This window comes from Garra rufa, chromosome 1, assembly GCF_049309525.1.
Source record: "Garra rufa chromosome 1, GarRuf1.0, whole genome shotgun sequence".
Taxonomy (NCBI): Eukaryota; Metazoa; Chordata; class Actinopteri; order Cypriniformes; family Cyprinidae; genus Garra; species Garra rufa.
The window spans coordinates 101,150,015-101,163,344 of record NC_133361.1 but is presented as its reverse complement, the minus strand read 5'-3'; the positions used below and the strand labels follow the sequence as shown (position 1 = coordinate 101,163,344).

General features: G+C 40.6%; 1 protein-coding gene across 1 annotated transcript in view; it reads right to left on the bottom strand.

The window, feature by feature from the left end:
• LOC141326162 (uncharacterized) overlaps nt 1-12,803 on the bottom strand; it is a 33,823-nt gene extending 21,020 nt beyond the window's left edge. The window contains exon 1 of the mRNA XM_073834880.1: nt 12,577-12,803. Coding sequence (XP_073690981.1) covers nt 12,577-12,742 — 166 coding nt within the window. The 5' untranslated portion in view covers nt 12,743-12,803. The remainder of the gene's footprint in view (nt 1-12,576) is intronic.
• Between the last annotated feature and the right edge of the window lie 527 nt (nt 12,804-13,330).

The following is a 13,330-nucleotide window of genomic DNA, read 5'->3' as shown; positions in this document are numbered from 1 at the left end:
TGATATATGGTATTTTTGAACACTTCCTATGTTGATCTGCCTCCTTAGGATGAATCACTTGTTGTACTCCCAATTGTAAGTCGCTTTGGATAAAAGCGTCGGCTAAATGAATAAATGTAAATGTAAATGTTAAAGGCAAACAGTTTCCTCGTGGAGGGAGCTCTGGACTGGAGAAGTTGTGGGGGCCACACCCACTACTTTCACAACTTCGAGTGGGGTGGAGAATAAGACCTTCCACCTGTGAGAGGAGATCCCTCCTGACTGGAATTGTCTAGGAGGGAAATCAGGTCTGAGAACCGGGCAGCCGTGGCCTAATGGTTAGAGAGTTGGACTTGTAATCCAAAGGTTGCAGGTTTGAGTCTCAGGTCCGGCATTGTAGGTGGGGGGAGTGAATGTACAGCACTCTCTCCACCCTCAATACCATAGCTGAGGTGAGTCCCTTGAGCAAGGCACTGTTCCCCCAACTGCTGCCTGGGCGCCACAGCAATGGCTGCTCCGGGTGTGTGTTCACGGTGTGTGTGTGTTCACTACTGTGTGTGTGTGCACTTGGATGGGTTAAATGCAGAGCACAAATTCCTAGTATGGGTCACCATACTTGGCCTCACTTCACCTCCTTTCCTTTCCTTACTCGACCCGGCCAGTACGGGGCGTCTACACCGCGTTCCAAATTGTATGTAAGTGTCATAAACACACAGTTTTTTGTTTTTCAATTAAACTCATGGAGAGAGACCACACAGACAACTTTGGGTTCAGACAGTTTCATTTCGCTCCCCACGAGTTTAAAACACAAATAAATGTACATCCTTTTGCACTATGCATCGAAAACCTATATATGAACACACAGTTGAACCACTAATAACTGTTAAGGCTTATTTTGGCGCGTTTATATAAGCCTTTTGATGGGTTGCGTCAAAGAAAAACCGCTTACACTTACTTTGTGAATGAATCGCGTGTGTCAGACTCTTTCACTCATGAACGTTCCTCTCAGTTAATGTAAGCGATCTCAGAGCCATTGCGAAACAAACGGCTCTGGGCGATCTCATAGACTGAGACTGAAGCGCCTGCCACAGCAAATCAGCACGTGCTGTCGTGAATAATTAAGCGAAATGGACTTCTCATAGGATAAGAACATGCAGCAGCATGAATATTTATGAGACACCGACGCGTCATCGATGTACTATAGTCCATCGCCGCGTCACAAAAGGTGACGTCAGGACAATGTAGATTTTAAACCCGGAAGATGAAAATAGCGCAAAAATGCTCAAAATTAACCAGTTATCTCTAACAATTAATATTAACAGATGCCAACGTTGCTTTCTATGATGTGCAACACAAACACTTCTGCTAAAATCTCAGGAAAAGTTGCCTGGGGTTTCATAAACCTTTAAGAAGGATGTTCCACATTATTAAGCAGGCCACAGGTTTCAAGCAATTATGGGAAAGAAAAAGGTCTCTCTGCTGCCGAAAAGCGTCAAATAGTGCAATGCTTTGGACAAGGTATGAAAACATTAGATATTTCAAGAAAACGTAAGCGTGATCATTGTACTGTGAAGAGATTTGAGGCTGATTCAGAGCACAGACAGGTTCGTGCAGTTAAAGGCAGAATGAGGAAGGTTTCTGCCAAACAAATTCATCAGATTAAGAGAGCAGCTACTAAAATGCCATTACAAAGTAGCAAACAGGTTTTTGAAGCTGCTGGTGCCTCTTGAGTCCCGCGAACATCACGGTGTAGGATCCTCCAGAGGCTTGCAGCTGTGTATAAACCTACTATTCGGCCACTCCTAACTAATGCTCACAATCAGAAATGGTTGCAGTGGGCCCAGACATACATGAAGACTCATTTTCAAACAGTCTTGTTTACTGATGAGTGTTGTGCATGTTTGGATGGTCCAGATAGATGGAGTAGTGGATGGAACATATCCCAACAAGGCTGCGACCACAACAAGGAGGTGGCGTTTTTGGCCGGAATCATAGGGAGAGAGCTGGTTGGCCCCTTAAGGATCCCTAAAGATATTAAAATGACCTCGGCAAAGTATGTCGAGTTTTTGACTTACCACTTTCTTTCATGGTACAAAAAGAAGAACTGTGCCTTCCGTAGCAAAATCATCTTCATGCATGACAATGCACCATCTCATGCTGCAAATAATACCTCAGTGTCATTGGCTGCTATCTGCATAAAAGATGAGAAACTCATGGTGTGGCCACCATCCTCCCCTGACCTCAACCAGATTGAGAACCTTTGGAGCATCCTCAAGCAAAAGATCTATGAAGGTGGGAGGCAGTTCACATCAAAACAGCAGCTCTGGGAGGCTATTCTGGCATCCTGCAAACAAATTCAATCAGAAAATATCCAAAAACTCACAAAATTCAATGGATGCAAGAATTGTGATAGCGATATCAAAGAAGGGTTCCTATGGTAAGATGTAACTTGCCCAGTTAGGACGTTTTTGATTGAAATAGATTTAGATTTCAGTAAATTTGACCACCTAATGCTGCAAATTCAGCAAATGCCCATTTTCAGTTCTTTACAACCTATACAATGTTTTAACTCTGTTGTGCATAATAATGTGGAACAGTGCATTTTCAGTTTTTTTATTTTTATAAATAAATACTGTTATCATTAGGAGGTTTGTTCAATAAAATTCGAATTATACCCTAATGGTTGATGACTTAAAAATTATACTGACTGTCATTTGCATGGACTAATTTTGAAAACCAGAGAAAGATATAATTTGCATAATAATTTGGAACGCGGTGTAGAAGTCGTCGGACCCCCTTCCCGGCGCACTCTCGCCAGAACTCCCGGGAGCAGAGTCTCAAAGCCTGAGACACTGCCAACATCTCCAGGCAATAATGTGCCACATGAGATGATGAACTCTCCACAGACCGCTGGCAGAGCGGCCACTCATGACCACTCCCCAAACGTTGAGGGATGCATCCATCGCAAGTGTGACACGGCGTCAGGGAGCACCCAGCACCGGGCCCTGATTCAGAAACCAAGGTTTCCTTCACATGTCTAAGGCACGAAAGCTTCACCGCGTGACCTTGATCATGCAAATCGGGTTTCCCCTTGGGAAGAACCCCTTGGTTTAGAGACACCACTGTAGGGGTCTCATGTACAGCAGGCCAAAAGAAATTATGTTGGACGCAGCTGCCATCAGACCCAGCAGTTTTTGGAACCGCTTTTCAGTGAGTGACCGGCCTTCTCTTACTCTTGTGACCCCTATGAGGATTGAAACTACACGAGCAGGAGACAGCTGGCCCACAACGTGGATGAATCCCACACTACACCCGGATAAGTGGTTCTCTGTGATGGAGAAGGCACACTTTTCTTGATGTTTAGTTTTAACCCCAGCTCTTTCATGTACGACGATGTTGAACCGCCAACTCCAGCCAGTTGACGATAAAGTTGAGTATATATCGTGAAAGTGTGGGGTGAGAGTGCAAGGCCAAAAAAGAACCCGATAATGGTATGCTTTCCCCCCTGAAAAAAAAAAAACCTCAGGAAATTCCTGTCATGGGGAAGGATGGAGACAATAAAAAAAAAGGCGTCCTTCAGGTCTAACGTCACAAACCAGTCCTCGGACCTGATCTGTGACACGACCTGCTAGACCGTAAGCATATGGAATTAATGCGCATGACTGTACAGTTCAACAAGCGTAGATCTAAGATGGGCCTAAGGCCCCCATCCTTCTGGGGAACAATGAAGCACCGGCTGTAGGACCCGGACTCTTGCTCATGTGGAGTTACTTTTTTTTTTTCAATTGCCTCCTTCCCCAGAAGAGTGTTTACTTCTTGTTCCACAACCAGAGCCTGCTCTAGTGGGAAAAACTCAGCTGAAACAGGGAGGAGGAACACCGAACTAAATGCGGTAACCTCTTTCTACAGTGTGCAGGACCTATTGAGAGACATTCAGCAGAAGTTTCCACGCTGCCAGACAGTCTACTAAAGGAATCAGCCTCTCGAGCCTGACCTCGGGTGTTAGAGAAACAGCTGACATGGGGTCTTGAAGTGGCAAACCGACAGGAATGCACCCAGCCAACTGTCGAGGGGAACTTCGTAGAGGTCATAAGCTTTCAGATACCTCTACGATCTCGGGCGGTAGTTGACAAATATGCTCGCAGGGGTCGCTGCTCCCTGAAGCATCCTAGGTGGCAGGGTTGGCAGAATGATCCCCTGGTGACACTGAGGAGAGATGGGCACCGTGTAATGAGGTGTTAATCGCTCTTGCCCAGAGGGGACTGTCCCTATCGGCTCTCCATAATAGTTAGGGCCTTTTTGCCGGGCCCTTCTTAGCCTACAAGACCACTCTCAGGACCGTCCTCATCGACGCCCTCTACATCTACCTCCTCGGAGGAAGACAAGAGAAGCACCGCGCCCTTTCCCTGGGGGGAGAAACCGCAGAGCGGGCTTCCGATTCCAGTGAGCAGGCGGTGGATCTGACAGGGGAGGTAGAAGATAGGGACTCGACCGTCTCCGTACCCTCTGCCAGATCCAATTGCGATCCCCACGGGTGCAATCGCCGCTCTGCCTCGGCGGAAGCGGGACCAGACCCGCGAGGAACGCTGTTGAAAACTCCCTCCTCAAAGATAGCCTTCCCGGGAGCGGAGGCAGATGCATGCGTTCGCAGTGCGGACAACCAGCCTTGAGGGCTGATGCCGTATGCGTTGCTGCCAAACAAACAACACACAAGCCATGTGTGTCCACACTCAAAATAAAACGAGTGCACGGAGAAACACACGGTTCTTGTGGTGTTTCTGCATTTCACCCTTATAATTATTGTTTGGCACACACACAGACAAACAATCACTCTCTAAGGGTGTACTGACACTAGGCACGGTTGCCGTGAACCGGGCTCGAGTACGATTGCCCCACCTCCCCACTTCCTTTCTGGCCGACATTATGTATTGATGGTTAAAAAATAAATAGGAAGAGCAACATGCTTTTAAGCTTCCTGGTCGGTGACGTCATCACGCTGGTGACGTCATGCGATTCCATTGGACAGATTACACACGTGATTCACAGCATGGTCATGCTGAGGCCGTTCCCATAGCGTTTCGACACAGCTCGATGTTCCTGGAAGGGAACAGTCAATATTTTTACACCAGTTGAATGTGAAGTGAGATATGCTGAAGTATGGTGAATTTGTGCTCTACATCTAATCCATCCAACTGTGCGTGCACACACAAACACACACATAAACACACACAAGTTGTGTTTACATGTTTTATGAGGACATTCTATAGGCGTAATGGTTTTATACTGTACAAACCGTATTTTCTATCGACCTACACTTAAACCTAGCCCTCACAGGAGATTGTGCACACTTTTACTTCCTCAAAAAAACTCATTGTGCATGATTTATGAGCCTGTATTCTCATGGGGACCTAATAAATTTCCCCACAAGGTCTAATAGCCTCCACGAAGTGCATTTTAAATCCTTTAATGTACGGCACACGGTTAAAACAGACGGTTATTTTCATCAGTTATGACACAGCTCTAGCATTCTGCCTGCTTCAAATCAGCCACAGAGATGAAATAGTGCGCTAAGATCACATTCATTCGAATTAAATATAGCATTCGTTTCAGTGAATTATCGATCAGTCGACCTAGAGAAGGCCATAAAGTGATGACAGTTTTGTGTGTATGTTTGTTCATACCTGCCTGCTGTGCGGCTCTCTCTACAAACAACGAATTCATTCAAAAACAGCAGCTTTACCACCTCGTTGCAGAGGAATATAATGTAGCGATCTAGTATCTAGGCTATTTTAATAAGAATCACGGGCAAGCGCTGACAAGAAGTTTATGTATGTGCGGAGCACAATGCGATCTCCGACCTGTTGCTCTCTCTCTCTCTCTCTCTCTCTCTCTCTCTCTCTCTGTGCATTTGCGTGCATCAATTAAAGCAGCGCATTAATATAGAACGGTGATTAAACTGACTTTGAACTACCTGTGCATTCAACAGTTTTACTGCATACCTCCCAGCCAATCAGAATCCAGTATCCAGACATTCCATGTGATAATTAACTTTATTATCACTTTAAACATAAAAGTAAATAGGAAATAGAACGCAAAAAAAGAATAAAAACCATAGACTACGTACAACTTTATTTAATGTTATGTGCCCAAGATTTAATGATGTTGTTTAAATATATATATAAAAAAAATTACAGTCTTAAATGAACTAAATTAAAAATGAAATAATAGAAAAAAGCCTACATTTTAACTGGGAAGAGAAACAGACATTTACTCGTTTGAGCTAGAAATTAAGACTGTATTAGTCAGCTTACAATTTATTTTCATTTACTGCTATTATAAAAATACACTTACATATAGGATAATAATTGTACGTGTGACACATTTAATGTCCAACAACAAATATTTTAGCAAAATGTCTACTTTTCCCAGAATCATTGAGCTACTACTATATTGTGCTCAGTCTTTTTAGCGTGCAGCAGTTTACTTGTGTACTACTCATTTACTTGTGTAAACCTCGTCCACTCCTGACAGTAAACTTGATATGTTTGCATGTCTTTCTAACATATACAAATGAAGAATATGCCCTGAGAAAACACAACATCTCAAATGTATTAAACTGTTCAAATAGATCCACAATCGGATTAAGGACTGCTTAAAAACAAGCGTGCACATCAAATTGCCTTCACTGACTGAACCAGGATCACATTAGAGAGATTGTGTGACTTTAAATGGTCATTTATGGAACCACTTTAACCCAGATTGGTTTATTATTTTATCTCAAATCAGGTTTTGGACTTTAATCCCAGTTTTTCTAAGAGTCTTTTGGAAACAGCCCTCAGAGCTTGACATAAACATGACATAAACTGAGTTAAGGTTAGGAGACACTGCCAACTTAAACCATAAGAGCAGTCACATGATGGGAGCTCCTGTGAGAAGCATGCACACAGACCAGAGGAGTGTTCCATAAAACAAGTTTACCAAATAAGCCAGGCTTATTTTAGTTAGTCTGACTTATTGTCACCGATTTGGCTAAAAATAAGTCAGACTAACTGAAATAAGCCTGACTTGATAAACTTGTTTTATGGAACACCCCCCTTGTATGGTTGACTCACGAAGCTCCATGGAGCACAGGACTTAATTCTCAGAGATGAGAGGGAGACCGAGATGCAGTCAGATTTCAAAATTGAGGTAAATTAATATAATTTGACATTTATTAAATCACATTTAACTGTGTATATACTGAAACTGGCATTTTGCTTGTCAGAAATACTTAATTTGATGTTACTTTAAGTTGGGGTAGAAATAAAAAAATGCCAAAGCTCAGCATTTTGTTCACATACTCCTCCATCAGTTTGAGAACCACTGGTTTATATCGTTCTCATGGTAAAATACAGGTCCTTTTTAAAAAATGTGCATATTGTGATAAAGTTCATTATTTTCTGTAATGTACTGATAAACATTAGACTTTCATACATTTTAGATTCATTACACATTAACTGAAGTAGTTCAAGCCTTTTATTGTTTTAATATTGATGATTACGGTTTTGAAAATTCATTCAGCCGTTCTCCTGTTCTGGCGATATCACTTTTAGCATAGCTTAGCATAAATCATTGAATCCTATTAGACCAGTAACATCGCATTCAAAATTGACCAACGAGCTTTGATATTTATCCTATTTAAAACTTGACTCTTCTGTAGTTATATCGCCTACTAAGACCAGCGGAAATGTAAAGCTGCGGTTTTCTATGCTGATAGGATTAGGAACTACATTCCCATTCCAGCGTAATAATCAAAGAAGTTTGCTGCCGAAATATGACCGAAGCAGGCGCAGTAATATCACACAGCACATGTGCAAATGTTTACTTCCGTCAACTTATCCAACGTGACCAACTGCATGCACAGGCAGCGTTCCTCGCCAGACATTTGTGAGAGACGATTTAGAAGATATTTACTTTGGTGCAGATCCTGAACCATATCAATCAAAATGCTCGGAACAAACACGCCATTTCTTGATCGTTTCTCACAGTGTTTTGAGATCCATGTTCAGAGCAGCCAGCCATTGATTCATTAGTCGAAATTACTATTTTTTTCGTGGGAATTCTATGAAACATGGTAGTAGAGTACGTCTTCGACTTACTATCACAGCCCCTTACAATGCACATAACCATAGCTAATCACACACAGTTAAATCCAGCCACTTACAATTTACCAGCTGCAACTCTGACAGCTGCAACAACCGGAATTACACAAACTTAGCACCGGTCACACTGGAAGTTACATAGCTGGGATCTAATTTCAGGCGCTGTGTGATATTACTGCGCCTGCTTCGGTCATATTACGGCAGCAAACTTCCTTGACTATTGTACCGGAATGGGAGTGTAGTTCCTAATCCTATCGGCCCAGTAACTCACAGCTTTGCATTTCCACTGGTCTTAGTACACAATATAACTACAGAAGAGTCAAGTTTTAAAAAGGACAAATACGGAAAATAGTTAGTCATTTTTGAACGCGATGCTACTGGTCTAATAGGATTCAATGATTTATGCTAAGCTATGCTAAAAGTGATATCGCCAGAACAGGAGAACGGCTGAATGAATTTTCAAAACGGTAAAAATCTACTTATTAACTCGGTGGGAGTTGGAGAATGAGCCAACTTTCCAAAAAAAAGTGGAGTGTTCCTTTAACAAAACCATTTGAAAGTTGTTTTGAACGGGATTTTGAAAAGCGCGTCCCCCGAACCTGTCACTGTATCAGTAGTCAGGCTAGTGAAAGTTGTGTAAAGGATTGAAACCAAGTTGTACCACGACAATTTCTCGCACTCGCACAAATGCTCTATATATTCAAATATAATTTTTAGGTTGCGCAGATTAAACCAAAAGGGTCGCAATTTCAAGCCCTGCTGTCGCAAAACGAGTTATGCTCGTCTACTGTCCTGGAAAATATAATTGGCTGAATCTTATAAATGCTGGATTAAGATCGTGTGGGGGGTCGAATCGAGATCGCAATCTTTTAGAGATTAATTGTACAGCTCTAGGTCCCTGCTTCTGCTATTTTCTTGGACTGAGGAGGACATTTTGAGGAACTTCTAAAACTTTTAGCTATTTTACACTATAAACAAGTAGTGAACAGGCGCTCTAAATCCCAGACTGCTGTGTAAATCGGTTTTTGCAAACAACCGTCTGCTATGTAAATTACTATGAATGTAAACACAAACCACAATCATCTCATCTGCAGCGAGTCATTTCCTCTCGCGGCTCTGATAATGATGCAATTGGCATTTATTTTGACAACATGCTTCAGACATATTTTATTTGTTATTTATACTAGTAGCCTGTTGTGATGATTTTTCACGACCCAAATTTTTGGTGCCCCCCAGACACTTGTGGAACGCCGGCACTTCTCATGATATATAATATTTGTGTCACCACAAATAAATCAATGCATGGGGAACACATCAACCTGAGCCCAATGTATGCCTACTCATCAACTTAACCTAAAGTTGGGGTAGAATTAAATTAATGCCAAAGCTCAGCCTTTTTTTTGTACCCCTCTATCACCTCACATACCCCAGTTTGAGAACCACTGGTTTATACCGTTCTCATCTTAAAATTACAGTACCTTGGTGTAAGTTTGATCTATGATTCCTGACCAGTGGTCATCTATTTATTTACTTGATTATATTGATATTTGTTACGGTCATCAGTTGGAGTGTCTCTGAACTTCAGTAGAGTTCACTCCAGTACAAACTCTGTCTTTGTTCACTCAACCTACCATGTTTCACCCTTGTCTGTGTCATTTTCTGATTGGTTCCTCTGTTCTCTGTGTCCGTTTCCCATTGGTTGGTTTTGTAATGTGTTCACGTTTGTTTGGTATACAAGTCTGTCCCTCACACCTTTGTTTGCTGATTGTTGTTTAGCTGTAGCATTTATCTAGTTTCCTTGTTTTTGTTTCCCTGCCTTGCCTTCGTGTTTTCGATCTCGGACTGTTTTCTAGTTTTCTTGATTCCTTGCAACCCCCCCCCCCCCCCCCCATCAGAATTTAACTTAAATGTTAATGCTTTTGTTTTGCCTTACTTTTGTTTATTTGTTTATTTTGTGTTTATTATTATCAGACTTGCTTTATATTTACAACTCTGTTTTCTCCTATTTTGTACTGTTTTTCTGTATGTCCTACATTGTGTTGGTCTACAAAAAAAAAAAAAAAAGGTAAATGAAATAATCTCATGAAATCACATCGTATGAAAGAGTATCATCTGTTGCATTTGTATAGTCTTAGTGATCTTTTATGAGGTTTAGGCTAATTCCTAGCCTGGAAAAATCCATACCCTAATCTATTAAGATTAAGGGTCTGGCATTGAGCAATGAAAAGTTCAAACTATTCATTAACTATCAACTAATATGTGAATGGTCACTAGCGTTTCATTCAGCAGCGAGACATATCATCCTGTTCAAATTAGGTTTATGTATAACTATTGAATAGTTCAGTTTTTCGTTACAGTAAGCTTACCAAGTGACTCTTACCAGTATCAATAAATGAGATGGACCTCATCCACCACAATCAGAGACCTTGTTCGATAACATTTATCGCCACTTCTTTTTAACAGCCAGGACTCGAGACTGCCGAATGCTATCTGGCATTGCCCGCTTCGGATCTTTTCCTCTTAGTGGTCGCCCCATACGCTTAACTACCAGCGGAGCTAACTGAGAAATTAAACTCTTGCCGTATCCAGTCGGCAAAACAGCAAAAACGTCCTTCTTGCAAAGGAACGATTCGAACGTGGCTTTCCGTTCCTCTTTTAAATGAAAAGCCAAGTCTAACTCGGTGATTGTAGCAGCCAAAGCCGTTTCAAACAACTGATTTTCATCTGTAAAACAGAGTGTCTTGCAGTAGTGATGTATGTCTCGAGACCGGTCTCGAGACTACTTTTACGTGTCTCAGACCGTCAAGACTGATTTAGCAGTACTACACGCAAATAAATAAATAAATAAATAAATAAATATACGCTCTAGAATCTTTGGTATCCACGAAAACACAACGTTTGATAATGTAACATTAATATTTTGCGCCCTTCAAATCAAATGCAACCAATCACATGCATGTTTTTTTTGTTTTTGTTTTTTGCGACAGCTGTTGGCGCTCATCCATCCATGTAACGTTATGCCCTCTATATTAACAGTTTTTGAAATTTTTCTTGAAAAACTGAAACAAAATAATAATTATCTAAAATAAATAATCATTTTTGTAATCATTGCGTTCAAAAGCCATGGCAGAAAAATAAAGACTGCGACCTGAACAGCACCTGAATTAAATCTAGGCTACTGCATCAATTTCTATTGATGTATTTTATATAACACAAGAGATCAAGCCAATATACTGGAGCTGCTTAATCATTAAAGGATAGACATTCAAACACGCAAGCGATCTCATTTGTAAATGACAACGATTTTCCATATCTATTAAACCTTTGAAAAAGCCTTACATTCAAATCTGTATTTGCACTGCCGCTAACAGAGAGAGCATTCATCATGTTCATGTAAAAAACAGCTTCACAGTCTTTTCAAATACCCAGTCATTCATATTAGCACAGCAATATTATGATTAAAGGTCATAGTTTGGATATAAACACTGATGTGATGTCAATGGAAGAAATGAAAACAGAGCACTTCATCTTTTGAAAGTAATTGACGCTTCAAATAAAGTTTGTGTCGATTGCATTGTTTCGCCACTAGATGGAAACAACTGTTAAAAAATGGATTTTCCAATGAATAGATTGATTAAAAAACGCAGATTCATCCAGTGATGTTTTTGTGAGCAAGTCATTTGTTCATTCAAACTACTTTTTCATAAATTTAATATAAAAAATTGGTGTGTTAAATATATTGTATTTTAAATATAAATATTACGTATTAAATTATTAATATTTCATTCAAATGCATTAAACACTTTTATTTTACAATATTTTGCTTAGTTTAGAATTGCGAGGAAATCGTGATCACTATTTAATCTCAAAAAACTAAAACTAAAACTGAAACTAAACTATATAAAAACTAAATAGAAATGTGTTCACAAAATAGAAACTAAACTAAAACTAACAAAATTGCTAATGAAACTAATAAAAACTAAACTAAATTTTATAGAAAATTTGAAAACTATACTAAAGTACATTAACCTTGGCTTCAACACTAGTCTGTTTTTTTTCTCCGGTCTCGACTTGGTATCGTTCTTGGTCTCTACTTGGTCTTGGTCTTGACATGGTCTGTCTTGGTCTTGGTGTTGGTCTTGTCTTGGTCTCTATACCTTCTGGGCTTGACTACAAGTCTATCTTGCAGAGACAATTCAAATTGTGCTCTGGCCAGACCTCTGGATTTCCAGGGTAGCTAATTCCATATTAATGCTACAAATTAAATGCCCGATGTCATAATAACAAATGGCCAGATTAAAAGCAGGATCTTCTCAGCTGCGCTTAAAGACAGCGTTAGTATGTGACCTAAACTTCTGTCAAATGTCAAAACATTTCTACACTCGTGAGACATTATTAATAAATATTCTGTATATTTATTTCTGTGATGAGTTCAGCTTTAAGAATAAAAACCAACCTGTTTGTTCCTCAGTTTCTTCATGTTTGACTCTGAATGTTTCTTCAATCTTCATGACCTCACTCTCCTCTTTAATAAACACCATCTGTGTTTGTTCCTCAGTATCTTCATGTTTCAATGTTTCTTCAATCTTCATGTCTTCACTCTCCTCTTTAATAAAAGCCATCTTTAGAATAGTGTATCTTGTGGATCTCTGTTGATTCTCCAGTTTTTCTGTGTGTTTGAAAACTTTGTCCTGTTTAAGATGAGAATAATTAATAGAAAGAAAAATCAATGCAAACTAAATCTCTGGGTGCGTCTCAATCAGCTCCTAGTTCAGTATTCAGTGCACTAGTAAGACAAAGTTAATATACAATTTATAAAATACACAAATTACCCAGAAGGTTTATATTTAGGCAGGCAATTTTTTTATTTAAATTTCGTATTGAAATATTTGTTCATATCTAATATATTACACTTTCATGAAATCATTCTCGGTTGTGATTCACTCGTTTGTGTTTGTTGTTGTCGTCTGTAGTCCGCGTGCCGCTGAATCGAATCACTGAATCATTTCACAAATGATTTGATTCAAATGATTCGGATTCTCAGTTTCTCTCATCCAGGGGCGTCGCTGTGTCGTTCTGGGCCCTGTGCACTGACTCAGCTAAGGGGCCCCCCTGTACTACGTTCCGGGGGGGGGGTTGATCCTCGGGGGCCCTCCCCACACTTGGGGCCCTGGTAATTTAGTCCCCCTTTTCCCCCAACTACGACGCCC